Source organism: Oreochromis aureus, linkage group 14 (assembly GCF_013358895.1).
Source record: "Oreochromis aureus strain Israel breed Guangdong linkage group 14, ZZ_aureus, whole genome shotgun sequence".
In the NCBI taxonomy this organism is placed as follows: Eukaryota; Metazoa; Chordata; class Actinopteri; order Cichliformes; family Cichlidae; genus Oreochromis; species Oreochromis aureus.
The window spans coordinates 34,671,873-34,697,095 of record NC_052955.1 but is presented as its reverse complement, the minus strand read 5'-3'; the positions used below and the strand labels follow the sequence as shown (position 1 = coordinate 34,697,095).

Below are 25,223 nucleotides of genomic sequence, written 5' to 3'. Positions count from 1 at the left end.
GCTAATTGCAACAGGGCTTATGTTGCGTGTCCACAGTGAGGGTGCAGGACTAAATGATGCTTACAGAGGATGTAAAGTAATAGTTCATTATCTAATCATAACCTTTAAACACTGTATGAAATCCTTGGAGAACATTGCATCACCGTGCGATAAAAAAAACACACTTCTTTTTGTAAAGAACAATAACAATATTTTTATTAAGTTGAAATAATATCAGATGCAGCAAACAAAGTTTTTTTTCTCTCAAATCCAATGTGGCAATATTCAAATAATTACATTCAGCCAAAACAGGAAGAAAGTATTAAAAAGAAGAGGGAATAAGAAAGAAAGAGAGAGAGAGGATTTCAATTCAGAAGGAGGAGAGGGTTGAGTTTGAGTGTTAGATGTGGGTGGATGTGGGTGGTGGTACATGCATCCCAGGTAGAATGTGGATGGGACAATACATTCATTTACAGTCATCTTCCGTATTTCCTCGTACCCTGTTAGCCCATAGTGCTGCGATGCCTCTCCAGGGTGAGTTGTATGGCTTTGCTCTCTGAACTCACACAAGCCTCCTCTCATTTCAGAGTGCGCGCGTCGCCGTGTGCACCCAAACGCCCACCCCCGAGGATTTGTGGAACATTTTAATTAAAACAGCAGAGGCTAATGTGGGTTAAACATAGACCATCTCTGCCTGGGAAGATTCCACTCTCTGTGTTCCTGCAGCACTTTTCACGCTCTCTGTCTCTCTTGTGTTTTTCAGCTCTCGTCCTGATATCCACAGGCGGGTGGGGCTGTGGCGCGGAGTGAAAGCGAGCCGTCCCCAGGCCCTTCAGCTTTGCTCTAAAATGGTAAGTAGGTTATAAGGGGACAGGGGCACCAACGCCAACCGAATATTCATACACCCCCCACCCGCCTTCCCTGCGTTGACACTGTCCAACAGATGCTTTGATGTCTTTTTATAGCGCTGGGTTCTCCCGCCACTATCACACACGTACACACAGAATCTGGAACACTTCTCTCTAATAAGTATCCAATGTCAGTGCTTGCCTGAAGCAACAAACGAAAACACACTGCCCAGAGACACACGCACACACACAGAGGAATATGTTTCACTGCAAAGACATCTGTCAGACTCAGAGACAGCAGAGTGGTCTTTTGTTAGTGGCCCACAAAATATTGTTCACTTCAAAACAGAGAGCGTGGAAGTAAAAAAAACTGTGAGGAGTTTTCTGGGACAGCCAACCTCGAAAGATGTCACTTAGAAAACAGGTTGTGGTGGTGGTGAGGAGAGGCAGTGGGGGGAGGGTGACGACAGAGTGAAGGGGAAAACGACAGACAGGAGAGACACGCATCTCCTGATCACCAGGCGGTTTTATAATCGCTAGCTAATTGCCTGTCGGCAAAGGTGGCACTCAGATGTCCTCTTAGTTACGTAATGACACCCCTGTGGGGATAGATGGAGGGCAAGAGAGAGAGAATGGGGAGGGGGGGAAAGGGACAAAAGGAAGGTGGGAAGAGAGGAGAGGAGACAGGAAATGACAGGACGGCTACAGCAGGATGGAAACGGGACACATTCATCAGGCTGTCTGCGTGCGTGTCAGTGGGAAATCTGCTATTTTTTTACTTTTTATATGGACAAAACACTGCCAGGAGGACAGAAAAGATGAAGAAATTCAGAAAAATGCCACTTCTACACAGGAAAAGGTTAATGACTGAAGTCTCTAATAATAAAACACACTTGTGTGGATGTGTGTGAGACAGAATAAGACAGCTGGGTGAATGAAAAATGCATCACCTTCAGTCTCACACACACACAGCCACACACAGAGGGAAGGTGAGGACGCTTAGAGACACACACACAGGGAGAACGCGTGCACAGTGGCGGACAAAGTGAGAAGATAAATAGAGGAAAAAAGGAGGGGGTTTCAGGGTGGGGGGTGGACAATGGCACACTCGCGTCACGACACCCAGACAAAAGCACAACCTCGCTTTGCCAGCATCACCTAGCTTTTAATGTCAACCAAAAGGACAATGACGCAAATGGGCCGGCTGTAACCTCCAGCTACAGCAGGCGGACACAGAGGAGATGCAACAGGATCTTTGCTCTCACCGTCCGACTCCAACTCAGGATTTTTACTCTGCTCTCACTCATATTGTTTTTTTAAAGCAAAGGTGGGTAAGGAGGCCAAGCTACGGCCTGAGTGACATCGTAGATTTGATTATGGCGATGATGATGAAACATGGGAGGTCAAATGAAAGGCACAGCTTCAATGGTTCCCCCTGAGTTGTCACAATCTTTTCAAATGCTCCTCCTCATTTTCACATAGTTTTGATTAGAATTCAGACGATTTAGCTTTATCACCACTTTTTGCTTAATTTTTTTTTTTCATTTTATGCACCATTATGTTTTTTGTTTCTTTTAATCTCCCACACTGGTAGAAGTCAAACCTCTGTCCAGCTCCCAGCTACACCAGACACTGTTTTAAAGGGAATTGCTGCATTGAAGGGGTTTTGGAATGAATATACGGTGCAAGCTTAAAGTGCTTGCTGACATCTTACAATACAGACACACATACACACAATAACACACCCACACACCTGTGCAAAAACTTACAGAGTAGCACAGTGAGGCTTTTTTAAACAGTCGAACAAAATAAATTAAGGGATGTGGGGACTGATTCTGTGCTTTAATTATTTGTAGAAATTGAGTATGCGCACTGGGCTTTTTCTCACATACAAAGCACACACACACACACACACACACACAGGAGCAGGCGGGGGATGAGAGCTGAGCGGTGTGATGCGAGCGGGGGCGGGATGCATCGATGCTCTGGCCCGATGGGATTTCCTGAGTTGTATGAATGACAGTCCCTCTGGGAGAACCTCAACAGGACTCCTGACGTCACAATGGAGACAGGAGATTCTGCAGCGTGTCACATAAACATGCCCTTTTGCCAAGCATCGTAGAAAAAGAAGAGAAAGTCGAGAATAAAAGGCAAAGCTTTCCGAGAGTCAGCATGAGAGAAGAGAGCGAAGACCGTTTTTAGAAAGAAAAAAAGGAAGAAGGGAGAGAAAAAAACAAGCTCTTCACGAGGATCATGACAAATGGCGATAACAAACCGTATCACAGTATCCTCTTTGAAATTATTTTTTTTGTTCACATTTGAATGTTGTTTTTGTTTGTTTGTTTCCCAGTAGACTATATCACACAGTGATAACAAAGAAAAGGAGAAATCTACAGCCACGTTAGCTTCGTGCAAAAAACCACATACACTGGCACGCCGCATAGGCGAAGAGATCAAAGCAAGACAACGCATACAAAAATATAGAAAAATCTCCAATGCAACTTATCGCTTCACAGAGGAAAAAACAAAAAAACATATCTGTCTGTTTAAGACTGCGTGGCTTCCTGCTGAACACCCACAGCCACTTCGGGACTACCAAAATTCTTGTGTTTTCCCTGCAGGAATCCACAGAATCACTCAAAATATCCAGAAGCCAAAGCTGATCATTATGGCGGATGCCCATCATAATCACGTTTGGAATAATATGAACAACAACTGTCTGAGTGATAGAAAACTAGTACAATAAAAGCATATCATTTCTGTCATATCATCTGTGACAAATCTGTTTGTTTGTTTGTTGTTGTTTTTTTTAACTTTGTTATTTTAAAATACATACTATGTCCTGTCACTTTGAAGACATTCCCAGCATTTGCTCATAATTGGTAGTGACAGGGATAAATAGTTTGGCATACTCAGCAAGCCATGCCCAAAAAGGATGCTATTTAGTCTCTTGCAAAGGAGGGGGGTTTGGGGGGAGGGAGGAAGGGCAGGTCCCAGGATGCAATGTCAACCTGCCCTCCTGTGGGAGACGCTGAGGTGGGAGGGGGGAGGGGGGAGATGGGCAGGGAGGGAGGGGGGTTATACAGAACAGCTGAGATTACAAATCGTGCTCAAGACCGGGTCAGCCCAATGATTTCAGCACTTGCAAAACACATGCAAATAGTAAGTCAGAGTTTTGGACTCTCAGTCATTCTATGTGCCTCGGAGCGGCATCTGTTTGCTTCGCAGGTACAGAACAAAGCCGAAAACTGTGAGCGTCATACCCACGAGTCGGTCGCTGGGCTGCTTCGGCAAGTCCAGCACACTCGCCGCTTTCACATTGATAAGAAAAAGGATTGTTTGGACGCCTTCAAAGGAAAACTGACGGGAGACGTGGGATGAGGACAAAGCAGTTATGAGGAAATGCTGCGAGTAAGGCAAAGACGGATGATTTAATCGGTCCAAGGAGAGACAGAAAAAAACCCAACATGCTCAGAGGGTGACATTTTTCAGATGCCATGAAGGGGGTGGGGGAGTCTTTCAGAGGGTGTGGAGGGATTCAACACTGAGGCGAGAAGAGAGGAGTCACTGGTTGTTTGGCTCTCCTGCCCTCCCTTCTTCCTCCTCCTCCTCCTCTTCATCCTCCTCATCCAGAGAAACGACACCAGAGGAGGCCACGTCGGATACCCTCCTGCGAGGGTCATAGTTGGGTGGGTATTCCACCCCGTTGCGCTCCGCCTCCACCTGGCACACGGTGCCGTCATAGTCCTTGCAGGGGGTGTCGTCGTCCTCGCCTGGTGACAGGTACGTGTCAGAATAAGACATTGAGTAGCAAGGTGAGTCCTGACCCCCACAGGGCCTGATGCCCCGCCCTACCACACCCAGGCTTTGGAAGCCACAGTCTCCCCCGCCAGGCCCACTCTGCCCCACCCTCTGAAGTCGGGCGAGGAGCAGCTCCTCCCGTCCGTGCAGCGCCGACAGGATCTTTGCGGCGAGCTCTGCGGCGTTGCTGTGGGAGTGGGTGCCACGGTGGCCTCCCAGGTCGCGCAGCAGCGGGTGCTGCTCATCCAGGCTGCAGAGGCTGGAGCACAGGGTGTCAGGAGAGCCTGCCGTAGGGGAGGGCTCTCCACTGCCGCCTCCCTCTACACCTCCACCTCGACTCTCGCAACAGGGGCTTCGGAAGCCGAGGTGTTGGCAAAGCTGACTGTGGATCAGGTCCTTCAAGTAGGGAGGATAAGATGGCACATCTAGAGGAAATGACACAGACTTGTAAGCATGAAGTCCTGAAGGAAGAAGAACAGCGACAAGATAACATTTTCAGTTGTTTTTTCTGACTGACTGCAGAATCAAATCTATTTTTTCCTCATTTAAAGGAACCCTGTGGAGACGTTTACCACTACAGGCACTCTGGAGTTATCGTAGTTTTGTCATTTTGTCATAAATTTTTATTTGTGTCTTAATTTTTTGTGTTTCTTTGTTTTAAAATATCATGATGACATATCAGAATAAGCATTAATAATAAACTATAGATTGAGAGTACACACTAAAATGGTAATAAACATTAAATAAAGGTAGTGTTACATCCTCAGGGTATGTAATAAATAATTTGATTAGTTATATTATATCATATTATATTATATACTGAAACTAGAGAATAGAAGTAAAGTATTGATCCGTTTGTGGTAATATCGATCCGATACCAGTAGCAGCTTTAGTATCGGTACTATCGATATTTGGATCAATCCGCCCACTTCAACTAAATAAACTGCTACAAAAGTAACAAATAAATACATAAAATTAAAAAGTTAAAACTAAGCACCGGGAATAACGAGATATAAACTGCTACCCCGAGGTTTATTTTCTTGTCATTTATTCTAAATGCCACGCTCCCTGCCAACTTAAGTATTTTCAAAAACACAAGTTACAGTTTTGTATTAGACAACCAAAAAACAGTTTATAATTTGATAAACTTTAGCACTGCAACTTTTCAGTGACAATAACAGTAAGCTTTACTATAACTCTCACATTAGAAAAATAAGGAAATTAGGTTTAATTAACTATGAATTTACTCTCTATTAATTATTGTTTTTTATAAAGTGTTACCAAACACACATATGCATTTTACTGAACATGTATTTATCTCCATAGAGTGCCTTTTAAACATAGATCCAAACTCATGTTTCAGAGTTTACTGCTAAAAAACACAGGAAGTTAAAACACCAGCATTTTCATGTTAGAAGCTACTCAATGCACAGAGTTTAAAAAACACCTGAATTTAAAAATGTTAAAACTTAAAAAGTTACTCTTTAAATAAAGCCATGCAATGTCCTGCAAATATCTTTAGTAGAAATACTAACATGGCATTGTAAGGATGACAAAACGTGATTTGAGTGGAATCACTGTGGAAGCAGCGGAGGTCAGGATCTATCCAACAGTAAAATGAAGAAGTCGGTTTCACAGTGTCACAAACTCAGATCCCATTTCACGTAGAGCTGATTAATATCACAAACAGGTTTGCACATGTGGATCTGTCTTCACTGAATGGTCTTTGCCCCGAGGTAAGAAAGCATTGATGATCATATGAAGATGCAAGAATGAGGTGAACCTTATTAGCTGCAGTATGGGTTATTGGTGGTTCCGTGTAATCAAGATGAAAGCTGTAGTGAACACGAGCATGCATGTACACACTGCCTTGGTCAAATGCACTCTGTGTATTTATAACCTGCTCACACACCATCCTCACACAGACACTGTCTCTGCTGCAAAGGAAATGATATTAAACATGCAGGAGGGATATCAAATTGCACCAAGGAACCAAAAAAAATGTCTGGAGAGGATGAAAACTAGGGCACTGGGACAATGAAAGACACAGAGACAACGAAAGGGGGGAGTGAGGAAGAGGTGGTGTAACAGGGTATTAGGGAGCAAGGGCACAATATGAAGGAAATAAATGTGATTTAGTGATTTAGTGTCTGTGTGGGTGCTTACCTGTGCTCTGTGTGGTGGGCTCATTCGCAGGCAGATAGTCTTCATCATATGAGTCATCATTGGACTCGTCGCCATCCACAGAGGACCAGGCCCTCAGCTTAGCCTCTGCAATGGCAAACTGCTCCGCCACACCTGCAAACACACACGGACACACATGAGCTACACATGCACACAAGCTATGACATGATTGGCATAGTGACAAGAAGGAGCAGCAAGGCAGTGAGCCTCCACGTCATGTAGCTGATTTTAATTGGCAGGTCTGACCGAGCAACAAAGCACACGGTGCAGAACAAGACCGGACACAGACTGTTCTCCTTTTGCAGTAAATGCTGTTCGGCAGCCATTTAGCTCGTGCACTTCAAACAGATGTCACAGAGTGTCTGACAGTGTTGTTATGCAGGTTGCATTCCTTCCAGTGCCGAGGAGACAGTGAGTTGGAAGAAGCACAAAGAAGAGAGTCTAAGACAGCACTGGCTAAATGTGTTTGTCTCTCATAATAGCAGGAAAGATCCATTATTAATCAGCACTGACATTTTTATTGAAATGACAATGATATAATTTCATTATAAAATAAGAAAATATGGTACTCATGTCATGATGCATTTAATGCATACTCATGATGGCAGAAGGCTGTACATGATCCACTAAGCTGGCACCAGTAGAGAATTTTTAGCCAGGAGGTGACAAACTGTTAGCACCAATGTCAACGCAAATGCTAGCTAGCTGGCCTTTTGTTTTTCACATGTACTAAAGTTACACGTGCTTACATGTGCATTGTTACATTCTTAAACTCTTTAATATGATGTGTGTGTGTGGTTGGAGACTGTATCCATGTTTGTTGTGTTTTATCCTTACACTAGAGTTTATGTAATTCAGTTATCTAACAAATAAGAGCCAGTACCTAACTGCCCGTAAGAGAAGTCTGATTTCTAGTTTTGTGAGTTTAATTCCAATATTATATAAGTTTGTTCCCTGGCAGATGTCTATATCTGTGTGTTGCACATACACATCAATATCTTGTCCACTTCCAACTCGAAAATTCCAATATGATGATGACCAAAATGTAGGGCTGCAAAATATGTTTTCACAAACCGGTCGGTGGCTGTCAATTCAATTCAATTCAATTTTATTTATGTAATCACAACAAGGGTAACCTCAAGGCACTTTATATTGTAAAGTAAAGACCCAACAGAAACAGAGAAAACCCCAACAATCAGACAACCTCCTTTGAGCATAGCCTATAACTTTTCTTATGGGCCAACAAGTGGACTGTGTGTGTGTGAGTTTGTTGTTGATGTGACTCAGCAAGTGCCAGAACCAGTAAGCTATAAGAACCAAGTGACCAGTCACCTGTGATCATCATCAGAAGCTGACCAATCAGAAAGCCCTTTCTCTGTTTTCCTCATCATGTCTCTGCCCACTCTCGTCATTCCTTTCTTACAAATGTCTTTCTAGATAAAACACTCTATCCATCGCCTGCTCATTACTACTGTTCGATTGTCTTTCATAGTGCAATCTTGCCTGCCCCTCTCTTCTTATTAGGATTTCTGTCTCCTTCGTCTCCATCACCTCATGTCTCTCTGACTCTCTTTCTCCCTGCTCAACGCTCAGTATTCGTTGTCTCCCGCAGAGAAAGATCGATGATCTCATTCATCTTTCACTGTAACTTGGCCCTGAACGCTCCTCACAAACACTGGCACATGTACCAGCAATAGAAATTGTGTGGGCTGCTCTGTAGTTCTCCTTTTAAAGTCTTTTTATAATTCCTTTAACAGAGAAGAAAGTGTCCCTTCACCTGCATAGATACTTTTTCATATCACTGACCCACATACCACACAAACAGCCCTAAAGTGGGGAAAAGGGAATAAATACCCACACATACTAATCCTTCTTCTCTCTGTATCATCCTAAAAAACCCACCAAGCAATATATCTACTTTAGTGTCAATTGTTACTATTTTTACTGTTTTATTTAATTTTCTTTTATGGCAAAACTAGAACACCTTTCTAAAATTTCATGTTATTACAAACTTTTAGGCTCACATAATGTCACATTAATATGAAAAAAGGTACTCAGAAGCAACCCATCATGTGCAAAAATATGCTGTAGTGTAGACACATTAATAGTTGTAGCCCAGTGTCCCCAGCTTTAATTATTCCAAAAACTTAAAACTTTAAATACACCCCTTGTTTTGTTCCCTTTAAACCTTTGTTAATTGTTTTCTGGACACTTTGTGGCTGCGGAAACAAGCTGTAAATTCACCACTGACTTATCAGCGCTTGACAGACTTGTTGCTTATGTTTGCTTCAAACGGTCACAGAGAAACATTAGCATTCATGTGAAGTCGTGCCTTTTGCCACCTCATTAATATAAGTTCAACATTCACTTTCCTTTAAGTTCTGCTTTTGGTCTGCACCTTTATATTTTTAGCTGTTAAATGCGCCTTGCTTTCCATCATTTTATTGTGTGCTTCCGCTTGTTTGGTCCCGGGCAGGTGCTGTGCAGTAACCTATTATGGCAGCTGTTGGAGATGGGGAGGTTGGTGATTGATGACTTGACAAAACAGTAAATTTGAAAAAAATAAACAACAAAAAAACACAAAACACAGCTGAGAGCATCTGCAGAGTCAGGTGATGGTTTGGTGTTCATTACAAAGACACACACCTTTTTTTGTTAAATAGGTTCCAGTGAAGCAGTTGGTTTTCTTTAAGCATATGCACTTCATAAAAAACAGGTGCAAGTTGCCATGGTGTCATTGTCAAAGTTTAACATACTTTATTTGTCCCAAAATTTGGGAAGTTCCATTTTTATAGCATCTCAAGCATTAAATACAAACTATAATAATAAAATAACTTTAATAAGAAAAGTAAACATTTAGTTCAGATCAAATAAAACAGTATTTCACAAAATATCTATAAGGTAAAAAAGACATATGTTTAACTAAAAACAAAATATGAAGTAAAATGAACTATAAGAAAAAAAGCCAAATAAGCTAAAGAAAATGAGTACAAATTTATATAAAATATTATTCATTATTTATTCATAATGAGAATTTTAATTACAACTGAATTATTAAATCTAATACTTACATTTTTTATTAATTCTCTAATTAATTATAATTTTTTATTTGAAAATCTGAATATAATTCAAGATGCTAAAGTAAATTCACAACAGGAAAGTAAAACAAATGATCAATTATTAAATGTAGCAAAAAAAATTACAATTTACACTCATTTGTAGCAAATACCTAAGCGCAAGCTCCAAATTTTGTTGCTTGGAACTTGGAGGGTACCACAGGGTAGCATAATTACAACGTAGCATAGCACAGGGTAACGTAGCACAGGGTAACGTAGCACAGGGTAACGTAGCGCAGCGTAACGTAATGTAACATAGCATAATAGCACAGAGTAACATAACGTAACAAAGAATAATAGCATAGTGTAACATAACATAGTATAGCGTAGCATAGCATAGTGTAACTTGCAATGTTTAGCATACCAAAGCGTAACATAACATAGCATAACTCTTCATAATGTAACTTCACCTATTTGGCGTGATATACATCCGGTCATACAGATACAGTGCTGCTGCTTAGCAGGGCAACAGAAACTGGTCTGGACTCACTGTAATGGACACATACATAGTTTGCCACATTCTTCGCTCACATTCTAAGCACGTATGAGTATGGCGATATACTGCAGGATTACCTGCAAAGAATTCATGACTGTGAACGTGCCTGTGTGTGTGTGTGTGTGGGTGTGTGTGTGTGTGTCTGAGCATGCTGGCAGAAGTCAGTCTATCGAAAGGACAACCCCAGCAGCTCTCTCAATTCTCAGCACGCCTCCTACACACATACACAGAAGTATATTCACAAACACCAGTGTGTTCTAGAGTAACTAGCTCAAATACGCACTAAGCCCACCAAATGCTCACTTAACACATTCGCACATGCCTGCTTAATGCATTAACACACTTGCTGACATTCACACAGTGTCTCCAGTCACCCACAGTAGCACCATAACAGACTACAAGGTGAAACTTGATAAACAAATAAAGAGAGTCAGCACAAGTGGCGGCTCCCTGAGATGAAGAGGAGTACAATGTGTAGTAATATCTCTCCAACAACTACCCCCACTGCTTCCAACTGTAATACAGAAACAAAGAAATGAATGAAATGAAATGATTTGAAGCTTTAATGTTTACACGCTGCTATGTACCGTTTAAAACAAAGCAATTCTTACAAAAAAAGACTCTCTGGTATGTATTACAGTTAGCTGGCCAGGATCAACTCATGCTATACAAATATAATACTGTTTGAATTATATAAATAGTACTATATACAAAGAGTACAGGTTTAGTCCTGATAGTTTGTTGATCTTATGTATGGGTGAAATGCTTGACTGAAAACATTTAGGTGCCTCATCAATACATGTACACACAAGACCATGAGATCACAAAGACAAGACGGATGAGTAAACAGTTAAAGAGGACAGAAAAAAAGAAGGCAGAACAGAGGAAGCACAGAAGAAAATCGCTCTGTTACGGTGCCACTAGCCGGGAGCAAAACCTTACTGTGCAAATTAACCTTGAGAGTCTGCATTGCAGGGAGTGAGCAAAAGAATGGAGGGAGAGCGGGCAGGAGGGGCAGGGTGAAAAAGATGGAAAAGAGGTAAGAGAAACAGAGGGCAGGGGGAGAAACATTTAAAGAACGGACAGCGAACGGAAGCAAAGAGAATCAATACAGGGGACAAGAGTGAGTGAAAGAGAAGGCAAAGATGAAGTGAGTCAGGGAAAGAAAGAGGAGACAGATGAGCTGTGGTGAGTTCGCTCTCTCTCTCAGAGGAACATGTGAGGAGGAGGCAACAAATGCTAACATGTGATCAGTGTCTGGATATCTTATCTGACCAATGACATTTGAGCCTCCTTGTATTTACACCTGGTATTAATGAGTGTTCTTGTTGTCTCAGTTTTTCCTGCTTTGTGATTACATCTCAATATTCAAATGAGAAAGGCAGGTGTGACTGGCTGTGGAAAAACAATCAGGCTGTTCCAGGAAAGCTCTACTTACCTACTCGACATAAGGAAAATAACATCTTAGCCGCGGTTATGTCATTAGAGTTATCTCAGCTCGGGCTGAACTCACTCTGCATTACAAACAGCTAAAGTGCACAAAACTGTAAGCTCTTGTGTTTTGATTCAACTTTTGGAAGGCAGGGAATTTATTGCTACATTGCCCGTCTCAGTATACAGCAGTGCTGTGCAGTACTGCAGCTCTTTGTTGTTCATCTGATACCAAGTAAATATGGGAGCAGTATTGCCAATACCAATACAGATAGAGATACTTTTAACCTATAAAGGCAGCTTATGCAGATTATGTGTCAGTATTTATAAGCTCAATCTTCACTAATTTGCACATTTTAAACACATTTTAATGACCACTAAATAGAGATGGGTATTGTTAAGATTTTCACAATTCCGATTCCATTTTCGATTCTGTTTAACAATTCGATTCTTTATCGATTCTCTTATCGATTCTTTTTAAAAAAGGAGAACACTAAGGTCGATTAGCTTAGAACTTTGTTTTATATCTTCTCTTTGAACAAGATAGAAATTTAGGAGTAACATGGCCTTACAAACCCAACAGTGAGATCTTAAGAGATCCATAGCCTATGGCTCTTCAATGGGGTGTCACAGGGTCCCCAGGAAAAAAAATTGTAAATGTAAAATAATAAAATAAATATTCTTCTGTAGCATTAACAAAGTATAACATAAATTATTCTGTAGCAATTACACAAGAATATCCAGTAATGTCCCTGCCTACAATTAAACACATTCACTTACCGAAAATCGGGGCAAATGGGTGCAAGCCTTTTACTACAAACTTAGTCACTGCTCGGTGACATTCGTCTATCCTGGCCTGAAAGGAGACGCTAACGGTAGACTGCAGCGAGAACTGCCAGCCAGACTCTGTCTGTCTCTCTCATCATGGTCACCTAAATGCAGCGCACAGTAATGGCAGGTTTTGTAATAAGGCAGATCGCGCTAACATAATATGCACTGTTAGTTGATTATTTACCTGCCGTATGAACGGTAGAGGACGTGCAAACGTTACCGCTGCTGGGTTGAGACTCACGAGTCCGGAGCGGAATTAAAAACACGACATTCATTTACGGTTATCGTGTGTTTTGTGAGCAAATGCTTTTGCATATTCATAGTGTTTCCTCCCTTAAATGAAATATCTACTTTGCAAGTATTGCAAGTTGCCCTGTTGTCATCCGTTCTCGTAAAGTATAACCAAACTTTTGAGCGTTTGAGCCGCTTAGGTGCTGTGTTTCCTGCCAGGTAAATGACGCTCCGTAACGTGGTGACGTCATTTGGGGCGACTGGAATCGATAAGGGAATCGTTTGCAAAAATGGCAAACAATTCCAAGGAATTGAAACAGTGGAAACCGGTTCTCAACAAGAACCGGGTTTCGATACCCATCCCTACCACTAAATCACCGCGATTTACTGCAATTACAGTGATTGTGATTATTTTCCATGATGCTTAGTTGACACAACAAAGTACACCTGTCATTTTTTCATGTAATTTGAAAATGAATTTTTTTGGAGACCTTGAATGTTTACATCGGGTCAACGTCTGTTGTTTAAATGTGCAATAGGCCATAAAATAAAATAGATGTGACAGTTCAACGCAATTTCACTGAACTACAAATTGCACTTGGGGGACAGAAGCAAAGTATTGATACTATCATGCTAGTCGTGATCTGACACCAACACCTGTGTTGGTGTCAATACTATTGTTTTTTCAGATCAATCCGCCCACATCCACTGTACAGTGTGGCTGATTTAATCCTGTTTGAGATCTAACCACAAACCACTCTTCCTTCACATATGTTGCAATCAGCAATCGGTGCAGCAATGATATTATTAACGTGTGTAATTCAGGCAAGGGATTACCTCCTTTCCCAATGTTTACCTGATCACACTAACAGTGACGATGTTGTGTTTGACACAGCATTAGATGGAAGTGCTGGGGTGGAGGTGGGTTGCAAAAGCGCTTGCAGAGGATGTAGGTTGAAGCAGCTTAAATAGCTGCGACATATGAGATCTGAGTACTAACCAGCCATCAGCTGATTGGGGTTGATGTTTCTGTGAACACGAGCGTCTTGTTGAATGCTAAATCACCTGCAGTGATTTATTGAAGTTCATGAGCATACAAAACTGATGTGCCGTTAATATAGTGGTCATGAGTTTGCTGTTAAATTAGCCTACATTTACTCTTATAATGGTTTCTTGTGTAACTAATGCTTCATCATGACATTTTCATAAGCCCTCTTGCCTTTAAGTGGGTGAGTCATTGTTTCAGTTTGTTACCAGTGCCTATGCAAACACTCTCTATAACTTTTTATAATACATCATAAGAAACACAAAATCTTACCAGCAGCAAAGCGTGCCTCCTGCTCTCCTTCAGTGAGGTCAGAATAGGAGTTGAAGTCTGATTCCAGGGCCGCTGTAGTGTCTATAGGCTTGCACCAGCCTTTCCACTCTATTAGATGGGCTACTCTGCCCTGTGCCATGGCTGTAGGCTTCGTCACATGGTCCTTGACCACCTGGGAAATACCTATATGGAAAATATCAAGGATTAGCCTGTAACATGACCTCGCAACAATCAGGTATTTTCACCATGCACTATATCATGCAGCACTCACCGTGCAGGGAGGATCGTGCTAACGCAGCAATCTCTTGAATAGTGAGAGCTCTTCTTGATTTTGGTAACATTTCAATGGTGTCGTCAACATTCACCTGAAACAGCAAAAAAGAAAAGAAAAAAAAAATAAGAGTGAGTGAAAACTCATACAGTAGCTCAGTGTGAATGTGAGCCAGCTCTGAATACATCCTGCTATGAGTCACAGGAAAAAAACACAGTGCTGCCTTTTGATAGAGAAGGAACTCCTGGATTCAGAGTACAGAGTACTACTACAGGCCTTTGTAAACTGAAGAATTTTCTCTTTACACACTTTAATCTGTGTTTTAATGAGTTGCATGCTGCACACCATCAATAATGTACAGCAGCTACTCCAAAGCTGGACTGTGCTTATGTTTAACCGACTTATGTAGCACGCAATAGCAAGTTAAATGTCCTATTTAAGCACTCTGGATGAGCATAGTGTTTCATGTTGAAGGGATGAAACAGAAGTTGCAGAAGAATACTTGATGCTTGGTTGCACTCACGTTAGCTTTAGTGGTTTTGCCTGCTGGCTAATTAGCAAACTAATAGTTCAGGTAACTGAGAAGATGCTTCTCAAGATACAATGGAGGATTTAGCTGTGTGGCTGCAAGAACGGAGATGGTTCAGGAAATGGAGCATTTCTATGTGTTTCACTCATATTTATTTACAGATTACCTCCAAACAGCTGTTACCCAAGTGAATCCCTCCAGTGGAATCAACTCTGACAGGTAGATTTTTAGTTTTTGACACAGTTAAAATTCTGTCTGTTTGAATGTCTGTGTGTATCTGTGTGTAGACAGGTAATTTCCCCATAGAGAACTAAGAGAAGCAGACTGAAGACAAAAAGATGGTCCCCTTCCTCCCTCCACCCCGTCCTCAGTCAAATCTGTCTGCTCTGTAAACTCAAACCACAGAGGGAGTATCGGGTGTTGACGAGTTCCTTTGTCTGCTAACTTTTTATAGCACGACCTGTACTCGCGTAGGAGCACGTCAGCAGCAAGGGCCGTGTGCTGAGCTAATGCTCCCACGTTGTTACTTGATATGGGTCAACACACTTGGCTGACTGAGCAATTTGATGATATTTTTTTGTAAAAGGCTGAAGAGGATCTCAACAGGTACAGGCTGTCTCCAGTCCCACTGTGACTCACAATGGAGCTGTCTGATGCTCTAGTTTCAATCATCTAGAGGAACAGCACTGGACTACTTGACCTACTATGAAAGCCATATTTCCCTTCCTTGTTTCAATGAGTCACCAGTCTATGCAGGCCGCATCTGATGTGTAATGAACACTGGTGATGAAGTTAGCTCAACACAGGAGCTTCACCCTGACCTTGTCGTGTCAATTCCACTTAACCGCAACAAAACAGCAGCCTGAATAAATGAACAACAACAAAACTATCTGTCAGAGGGGCGCTGTCACGGCGGAGGGGATCCCACACTCAAGACATGCTAATCCTCCTGTGTCGCAGAGCCGCTCACAGATCGGAGGGAGGATAATCTGGAGGAGACGTGACGCATAGAGTCAAGGAGCTCTAGAATAACATATGATGTTGGGCTTTGATTGGAAATCAGAAACCACCCACAGCTAAATATCTTATTTGCTTTCAAACAGCTGCTCTGAGAAAGTCTAACATGGGAGGATTTTATATATCATCTGGGAAAATCCATTCAAGAACTCGTGTCTACCCCTGTATCATGAATCTAAACTTCATTTCACAGCTTGTTTTTTTTTTCAGTGGAATATTCCATGAGGTTTTCAGGGGGATATCACTACCCCAACATGATGCGCTTTTTCCTATTCTGACAAAAGAACACAAGCTTTTTGAAAACATGGGTACAAGCTTTCTGCTTGAGCATCATCGTGCTGACTGCCGACTCTGCTCCTCCACCGACTCCCTCCCTCCCTGCTCTCCCACTGCCCTACTGAACAGCAGAGTGAACACAGATGAAGACATGAACCGTACTCAGAGCAGACAGGGTGCTCAAGACTGCTGTGCAGAATCTTTATTCAGTGCAACATAGCACACATTTATATACCTCAGATATTTTAAATACAACCGACTGAGTTTTAATGTCAAAATCCTTCATTTTAAAGCTTCATGTCTGCAGGTCAGTGTACTGGCTCCTGTAAGAACAACAGTGCAAATACGCACGTACACACATCACATCAGAATCCATAAAACCTCATGGTCTACTGATTGCCAGCAGCAAAGAGGCTGCTCAGGTTCACCTTTGGCTTTTAAATCATTGGTTAAGTGCTGTCTGTGTGAGCCGTGGCCTGGAGACAGCACAGAGAAAAATGCAGCGGACTCATCAGAGCAACTTGCCTTATCAGTGCCTCTTTAACTGCATCACCTGAAAGTCTGCACACCGAGACAAAAGCATACTTTGAGGTTTGATTCCTTTATTTTTATTTACTTTTTTCTTATTAATTTTTTTACAAAGAATGTCACTCCATTAAAAAAACTGTAGCTGTTGCCATAAATATATCGATTAACTGCCACCAAAGTACATTTACTAACACAGTTTTTTCAATCTATTTGAAATAACATTGCCATCTGTGATTGACTGATTTACCAGTGGAGAATCCTGTGCTCTTATTTTGAAAGTTCTGTTGCTGTTAAACCAGCTAGGCTTAGCTCTTCTTGTCCCTCTGGGCTTGTTATTGCGGAGGTCCTGGATATCTTTCAGCTCCTCCATCAGGATCTGGGATTCCAACTCCACCATCTTGGACTGCAGTTTGTGAAAGGAGTTCTTCTTTGCCTGTGCTGAGAACTGGAGGGCCACTCTTACCAGAACCTGCAGCAGGTCTAAAAGCGGTTCACGGGGCAGAACCAGGGCTACTGCCGCCAGCTGCAGTACAAGATGGTGCAATTGAACCCATTATCTGTCACAAAATACTTGGGAATTCAATTGTTTGCAGAGGAGAGCCTTACAAATGGTATTGTTTATTCACCACAAATAGAATCTAAATCTGTGGGGAAACACTGGAATGTGCTGCATTTGCTATTGTACCTGTGATTAAGAACCTAAAGTGGATTATTAGGCTTACCTATTTCACTGGTCTGCAGTGACACAGCCACAGAATAACATAAAACAATGCCCCAGGTTTTCCAATAAGCCTGGCAGAGAAGCATTTTACAGCCATAGCTTTGGTTTTATGGGCTAATTGAGGTCACGTCACAGCAGAAATCTAACTTGTGCCATTGTACTGGCCAACTGAGTCAAATACCCTGTTCTTGTTTACCAAATGTCAACCCCTTCTTCTGCCACCCACACAGGGATACATGAAAAAAATTTTGAGAATTCAAGCCCTCAGAGCTGTTAGTGGAACAGAACGCTGTGGCTTCTGCTTCCACTTGTGGAAAATAACCTGAATATTTTGACACGCCACGTTTCTACCGTCTTCTTCTTTTCTCACCCTCTCTCTGTCTGTTAACTTTTCCACAATGGGAACATTTCTATGGCAACCAGTCACCGTGGAACAATTCCTCCCGGCGTGTCTGCGTGCCTGATTCACCAATGATGTCAGACACTCAAAACACCAACCGACAGCCAGATTAGAAACTCTCACACATGGCGTCCTGCTTTCTTATTACAGTAGACGCTGTAGCATTAAATAGAAATGTAGGATGCTGAAGCAGGATCAGTTAAATGTGAAGCATTAGAGCACTTCCTCTGTAATATAGATGTGTTGAGCTCAGCAGTCCAGCCAAGCTGTCTCTCACAGTCTCCGATGTTCAATATCAGGCCCGCCCATGAAGAGCGAGAGGCTGAATTTCGTAATGGATCACTTAGAAGCCGCTAATCAGTGCCTGGCTGGCTCTATGCGACACATCTTATTCACACCCAGATGGTATGCACTGACAAAACTGGGCAAGGTGGATTCATCATCACTCTTGTCATCTCTCAGCCAATTATGAGCCTGCTAACTCTCACTGCTGTGGCATTAAGTAGCTTGCTGTAGCTGAACCCCTTCTTCATTCCTTAAAGAAATCTTTTAGATAGGTCAAAGCATCGGGGTCACATAAATTAGTAGATTCACATTCAAGAAGATATTTGCAAAACTTCTCAGAGAGAGCCGCTGCACTCACCCAAATTCCACTTCCCTCCTTTTTTAAATTACATGTCTGCCACACAAGGGCATCCCCGAAGGCTTTTTAGTTTTGCGAGAGAGCGTGTCAAGCCTTGAGTCCACCTGTATTTTCAATTGTCAGATCAGAAATACAGATTAAAATATGAAAATATGTTCTGTAGGCTTGTGAATTCAAATGAACATCCAGACAAACGCTCCAGTTGGGCATATGCGGAGCAACGGTGCTCTCAGTGTACTAGCTATCGTGTGCAGAGCGAGGGACCTTGCACGTCACTGAGATTTCATTTAAAATTCCTAATTTGAAAGACGTAGCCACTAATTACCCTGAATTGCTTGTAAAATCAGTTGAAAACCAGCTGGTTAGTATCAGCAACAGCTAAAAAGGAGAAAAGAAGCCAAGGTTGAAATGCACATTACAGACTTGGATGGCTTGATTAATAAGGTAATTATCAGAGTAGGAAAGGTTGAGGAAATCATTTTCCGCTTCATGTGGGGAGATGCAGCCATATCTGATAGTTGCTTCTGCAGGTTATAATCCACCAGTTTACTTAAAGCATGGCCCAGACCATACGTGTTCAGCCACAATTGTGCTGCCAGAGGTGAGCCTTTTAAGGCAGAAGATAAAAGAATAACACGTGAACTATTGCAGCAGCCTGCCCTTTCCCCCTGTTAACAATCTGTATCAGATAACATGACTGCCTGTTAGAACAGAAATAACAAATCAGCCCAAGAAGAGAGGAGATTACTGAAATACTTAATGTCAAATATGAGCTTTTATATTACCACCGCTACATCTTGCATGAGTACATCCAAAGTAAATACAGGACCAGTACTGCTGATAGCAACACTGATACTGATAGTTTTAGTTTATGAAAGCATCATATATAGGGGGAGCAGTGTGCCATTATTTATGAGATGAATCATCATTAATTTGCAAATTTCGAACACATTTTAACGACCGCTAAATCACTGTGATTGTGATTACTTTCCACAAAGTTAGTTAACAAGACAACTTTCAGCTTTTTTCAGTGTATTTTGAAACTGGGTTTTTGGAGACCTGGAGAGTAAATGTGCCATCTCTAAAGCCCTTTGGGTCAACTTCTGTTTTTTAAATGTGGTATAGGCTACAAATAAGTAACTTGACAGTAAACACAAAAAGATACAGTGCATGTCTGAGGCATATTTTTTCCATTTCAGTCCTACTTTGCTAGTATCAATCTGATACCAATGCCAGTACTGGTATCAATACTGTGGATATTTGGACAAATTAGGGGAGATCCTGCTTCTGTGCACACTAGCTCACTGTCATGATTCACTGGCACACTTGAGCCGTTGTTTCTTACACCTGTGAAAATGGTCTATAATAATCTTATTACTGTCAATGCAGAACCACTTTCCAAAAGAAATTAAGGTGCCGATAAAAGCTTTTGAATCTAATTAAACGCACAGGCTACATGTCCATTTTGTACGAGTAGGCATGGTCTTTTTAAACGGCGCTGCACCCTGCTGCTACTACATTTAATGTGACATTGTCTTCATTTGAATCGCCATTAGTGCCCATTAGAAAGCACTCAGAACTGTGTTTAAATGTCTAACGTGAACTGTAGCCGAGGCTATCCAACAGAAAACACTGCACGGGGTCGTTATGCCACAAAAACCTTTTTTTTCTATGATAAAGAGAGAATTAAGGGCACCTCGCTGAAGTCCAGTGCGCCCAACGGTGCTGTCAGTATCAGCCTGCGCGCCAAGGAGGTCCGCGTGCTCCCCAGGAGCGCTAGGTCAGACAGGGAGCTTGCCGCGCTCCAGTCCACGCGCAACGAACCGTCAACCGCCACTGTCAGGAGGAAGAGAGCCACGTGAGGATTATATCAAATGAACATGTCAGAAAACAGCTCCACGCCGCATTCTTGCTCCGTAAAGCGTTGAATAGCGACGCAAATACTAAGCAAAAATGTGACACTATGGCAAAAGCCACAGTAGCGTGGCAATAAAGCGTAATTAATGTGCTTTTTTAATTAATTAACGTGCTTTTTTCTTCTTACTGCACTGGAGTTTTAAAGCTTAAGCTAACCTTGTTTGTTTCAAAGTTTCAGTCACCATGCCAACGTCATGCCTTCACGGGGGCCACAGGTCGGGCGCTCAGGGGTAATGACCATATAAGGTAATGTGGTGACGCATCTCACTAACGTTGCGTTTGTTTGTTTGCTTGCTTGTTTGTTTTAACGGAAAAATAAATTAAAACACCGACTTTCCCTCAACTACCAAATTCCTAAACACGCTGTAGTAAATACAATAAAATAAAAATGAAATAACGACCGGCTTTAAAAAGAAATAACAATAAACCTGAATGTTAAATAGTATAAATTTAAATTGAGGCCTTAAAAGGCATATTTACTGTAAGTGCTTTCTTCCTTATGTAGTGTATACAAGTGTTGGGCTTCTTTATTGCAGCGCATTCTGAGGCTATATGTAGTGAGATAACAAGAGGCGGGCGGTGCATATACTTCCATGCACTTAAAGCCATGCCATGTCATGCACACGTACGGTTCTGGCGGCAGCTCAGGCCTGTTAGATATTTCATGATGTTGGATCTACTTTTTCGGAAGGACTGATGCAGTGAACATTAAAAAAATGAAATTGATAAAATTAAAAACTAAAAAAGCAGGAAACAAGGAGCGTGTCTTCTCATTTGTTTTGTTTCGCTTTTAAAACAGATTTTTTTTTACGTCAGCCGGCTACGTCACGAACAAACAGAGGCAAGGCTCCGGCTACGTGAAGCGCAAATGTCACTAAGCAACCTTCTGGCTACAAACGTCACGGAACCGCCCGCAGACACGTGACTGTCCGCTTGATTGGGCGCGTTTAACCTTTCCATCATCTTGCCCTCTCCATGACCTCACAGACAGACTCTGTGTGTGTGTGTGTGTGTGTGTGGGGGGGGGCATGTAGGACCAAAGGTGCTCGTGTGCACGCGGGGCTGCGGAACATTTCAGCACCAGGACAGCTCCCCCCAACTTTGCATCACTCAGCGTCTATGTCCACGTGCAATCCCGCACGCCCCCAGCCCACTCCAAACTCTCCAAATCAGTTCTGCACAAACGCGATTAAGAGGCAGCCCTTTAAATGTCAGTGCCCGGCTCATCTTTCCGGCCCTTCGCTGCAGGGGAGGCGTTTCTAGTTACTGCCCGTGAAAAGAACAACTCGCTCGATTAGTCGCCAGCGCCCATCTCAAATATTGAGTCCGATATCAGTCACCGGACTTCAGCCGTTTAGCGCCCCGAGCTCATGTTGCCCACCTGCTGAATTCAATATGCGCTGTTTAATTGGGTGTGATGAGATCGGATGCCCGATCGGGGGGAAGAGGGTGGGGGTGTATTGTATCGCTGAATCTAGGCCACCTTTAGTCGATGCGAGTATTGTTCAGAGGAGTGGAAGATGCGCACGTGCGTGTGTTCTTTGTAGTTTTCAATTGATTTCCAGACGGTCATTTGAGCCTGCGTGGAAAGCTGTGCAGCCTCACTCTTTTGCCTAAACCAGGGCGCTCCAGTTCCCCAGTGGGGCATTTGACATACACATGACAGCAACGAATCACCGGAAAGCCGCTCGGCGCCTGAAACCGAGCCCCGCAGGCCGAGATGTTTGTTGAGCAGCTTTTTTGGCCTTTAAACTCGCACAGGTTGGTTTGAGCGACATTGCGCAGACACTCACAAACGCGTTTTGCTTTCAAGCCTGCAGTGAGCACGTCCGCGTGTGAGCACACCTGCGTCAGATCAAGGATGCGGTTTAAGTGTCCTGGCTGTGGATCAGAAAGACATGGAATTAAAAACAGATCCACAGACACTGGTGAAAGGGACGTTTACGGTTTAAAGTTTTTGCACCACTTAAAGCCCATGCGCACTTCTTACCTTACATTCATACTGCGAGACAGCCTTCTTTCTAACAATACAGCCTCAGGTATCAGTAGATTTCTATTAGAGCTTTAAAATACCGCAGATAATAAAATAACTAAAGCTTTAAATTAATGGTGTAAACAGAATAGCATACAAATACATGTAACTCACATTAACACTGTACGTGACTGTACCACGTTACATTCCACCACTGGAAGCACTTGTCCTCTCAGTGCTTCCGTGAAGTGGGCACTGGAAGATTAAGAGCATTTCGGCCTTTAGAAGCTCACGTTTGGGGCACGGCCTACGGGTAGGTGGATGGGACTGGAGTGTGAATGAAAGGAAAGAGCACAGGTGGCGTAGGTTATAAAGAATAAGACTAAAAACATGTGGCGCATTTCTTATGAGGGGGGCTCACCGTTCTCCTCCGCGTGGGCCTAATTTGCTTCTTTTTTTTTTTTTTTTGAAAAATCTTAATTAATCTTCTTCCCTTGACTGTGATCTATCCAAAAAGGCAGCCTCAAGCAGTGTCTCCTCTCCCCCTTCACAGCAAACGAGAGCTGCAGTCTCGGCTTTTATTTGTATTTATCTGTTAATTGTGCTCCTAGGTCTCTGCTCGCACTCGGTCTCCTTCCTTCTCCTTCTCTCTCTCCCTCTCTTTCACCGTACTTTCCGTTGTCGTGGAAACTGTAGAAAGAGAGACCTCGACCGTGCATCTCTCCCTCTCTTTCTCTGTCTTCGGGCTCTCTGACAGACTTATGAGCCCATCAACACAATTAGGTCAAAACCGGTGTGATGTCACACACGTTTATCCACAGTGTGAATGTGACAGGCAAACAGGTGGCTCCTGCCTTAGCTGCACTCTTTGCTGGGTGTGCGGGAACACCGTGTGCACGTAGGCAGCAGACCTGTGTGAGGGGTTATGGGACCGGGGGGGGGGGGGGCATGTCATGTCAGTACGCACTCCGCGACAAGGAGACAAGGGGACATCAAATGACGGAGGGGGTGTGACAATTTGCACTGGTAATCATCTGAGTGCAGCAGATGAACCACAGCGGGGTTTAAACGGCTTTTTGTAACATCTGAATCACGAGGAGGAAAAACAGCCACCGCGTCTGTTTACGCGTGGAGATGGAAGGATCGATGGTTGGATGGGTGGTGGGTTCGGGTTTAAATTAATGGCTACAGAGTGTGAAACCCAGCTGGATAAATACACAAAGGTGGTGGCGGGCTGGAGGGCATCAGAGGTCGGGGGTAGCATAGAGAACCGGGGGGCCCTGGGCAGCATTTAGCCGCCAGGCAAGCGGACGGGAGACACTTGCGGCAAAGGTGTAAACAAGCGTGAGAGCAGAATAGATGTGGAGGAAACAGGGAGCTTGTTTCTTGGCAACAAGCAAATGATCCGCGGCTGCATATGTGCCCCGAGATGGACTGATCCCGGGTTCCTTTCTTTCTTTAGAGAGAAATTTTGACTTTAATACCAAGAAGAAAATCAGCCTGATTCCAGTAAACAAGCTGCCGTTTAAATCAAGAATTTTTCTTCAGGGTGGCGTGTGCGATCGCGTGTATACAAGAGAAAAGAAAAGCCATCCTACCTTACAACTGAACTGGCTCAGCGCGGTCAGAACCATCTTGTCCAGATGAGACTTTGGATTAGCGGAAATGAAAGTTAAATTTAAAAGAAACGCTGTTTCTTCCTCGATGGTGTCAAGAGCACCTCTGCCTGTCTTCTCTGTCTCTGACTGGCGTGCTCACCCAAAAGCTTCTTGCAACTCTCGTAGCATCGCGATGTTTAGGCTGCAGATACTAGCCCCCCACCCCCCATCCAACACACACACACACACACACACACACACACGCAGTCCTGCGCTCACACGCGCCATTAACCTCTAATAGAGTTTAAATTCCAGCCATGTAAAGCGCTCTGTGTGCAATTGAAGCTCCTTTACTGGCGTGCATATGACTCAGCAGCAATATCATATGCTTCCGCGACTCGGGCACAGCATGCTGTGCGTCTACAAGCACCCGAAATTCAGTCTGTACCTGCGAGAGGCTGCAGCAAAACATATGCGTAAGAAGAAAAAAAACAAATAAAAATAATAAGCAGGCTTCATTCAGTGTGCTTTCTTTTTCTCTTTCTTTGTTTTTTTGAATGAGAGCAAATTTAAAATCTTTCTTACCAACTGGCGCTTTGGAGCTGATACAGCCCATATTTGCAGCTTCATGTAGAACCGCAAGCTATTACATGTGTTCCCCCCTAACAGTCGCGGAGCGTACCTCACTTATCTCTGACTCTCCTCCTACGGAGGCTCCGCTGGGTTCCGGTACGAGGCGGCAGCGCACTGCTGTGCTCACACCGCTGCAGCGACGCCGAGGGTGGGGGGGAGTCCGGCCATCACTTCCTCTCCCTGCTTTCACTTTCTTCTGTTTTTAACCTGCTTCAAATCCACACACACAAAGTCTTTGTGCAGCTTTGCTGTTGCTCTTTTCTTCTTCTTTTTTATCACTTGAGTCTCTTAGATGAGCTCTACGTCACCTGTCGCAGAGTCGGATCCTGAGGTTCAGCACCACAGAGGGCGGACAGCGCTCTGTCTGGCGGCAGCGGCATGGGTTTCAGTCCCAGCCCGGCAGTTGTGAGGGTCGAGGTCTCTCGGCTCTGTCACTGCCACGCCACGCTGTCAAAACAGATTCCCCCGCGTCACAGAACGGAC

At 43.2% G+C, this 25,223-nt stretch overlaps 1 protein-coding gene across 4 annotated transcripts; it reads right to left on the bottom strand.

The window, feature by feature from the left end:
• Positions 1-225: 225 nt before the first annotated feature.
• zgc:165508 (uncharacterized protein LOC100101652 homolog) lies at positions 226-25,223 on the bottom strand. Of its 4 annotated transcripts, XM_039622321.1 has the most exons (6): positions 24,790-25,223; positions 20,317-20,456; positions 14,507-14,600; positions 14,236-14,418; positions 6,795-6,926; positions 226-5,053 (listed from the first exon to the last, which is right to left on the bottom strand). In XM_039622321.1, the coding sequence occupies exons 3-6, from the start codon at positions 14,574-14,576 to the stop codon at positions 4,392-4,394; spliced, it is 1,047 nt and encodes a 348-aa protein (XP_039478255.1). In that variant the 5' UTR covers positions 14,577-14,600; positions 20,317-20,456; positions 24,790-25,223; the 3' UTR covers positions 226-4,391. The 4 variants fall into 4 exon arrangements, with proteins under 4 accessions (XP_039478255.1, XP_031591343.1, XP_039478254.1 ...); XM_031735483.2 differs by lacking the exon at positions 20,317-20,456; XM_039622320.1 differs by lacking the exons at positions 20,317-20,456; positions 24,790-25,223 and adding an exon at positions 24,693-24,751.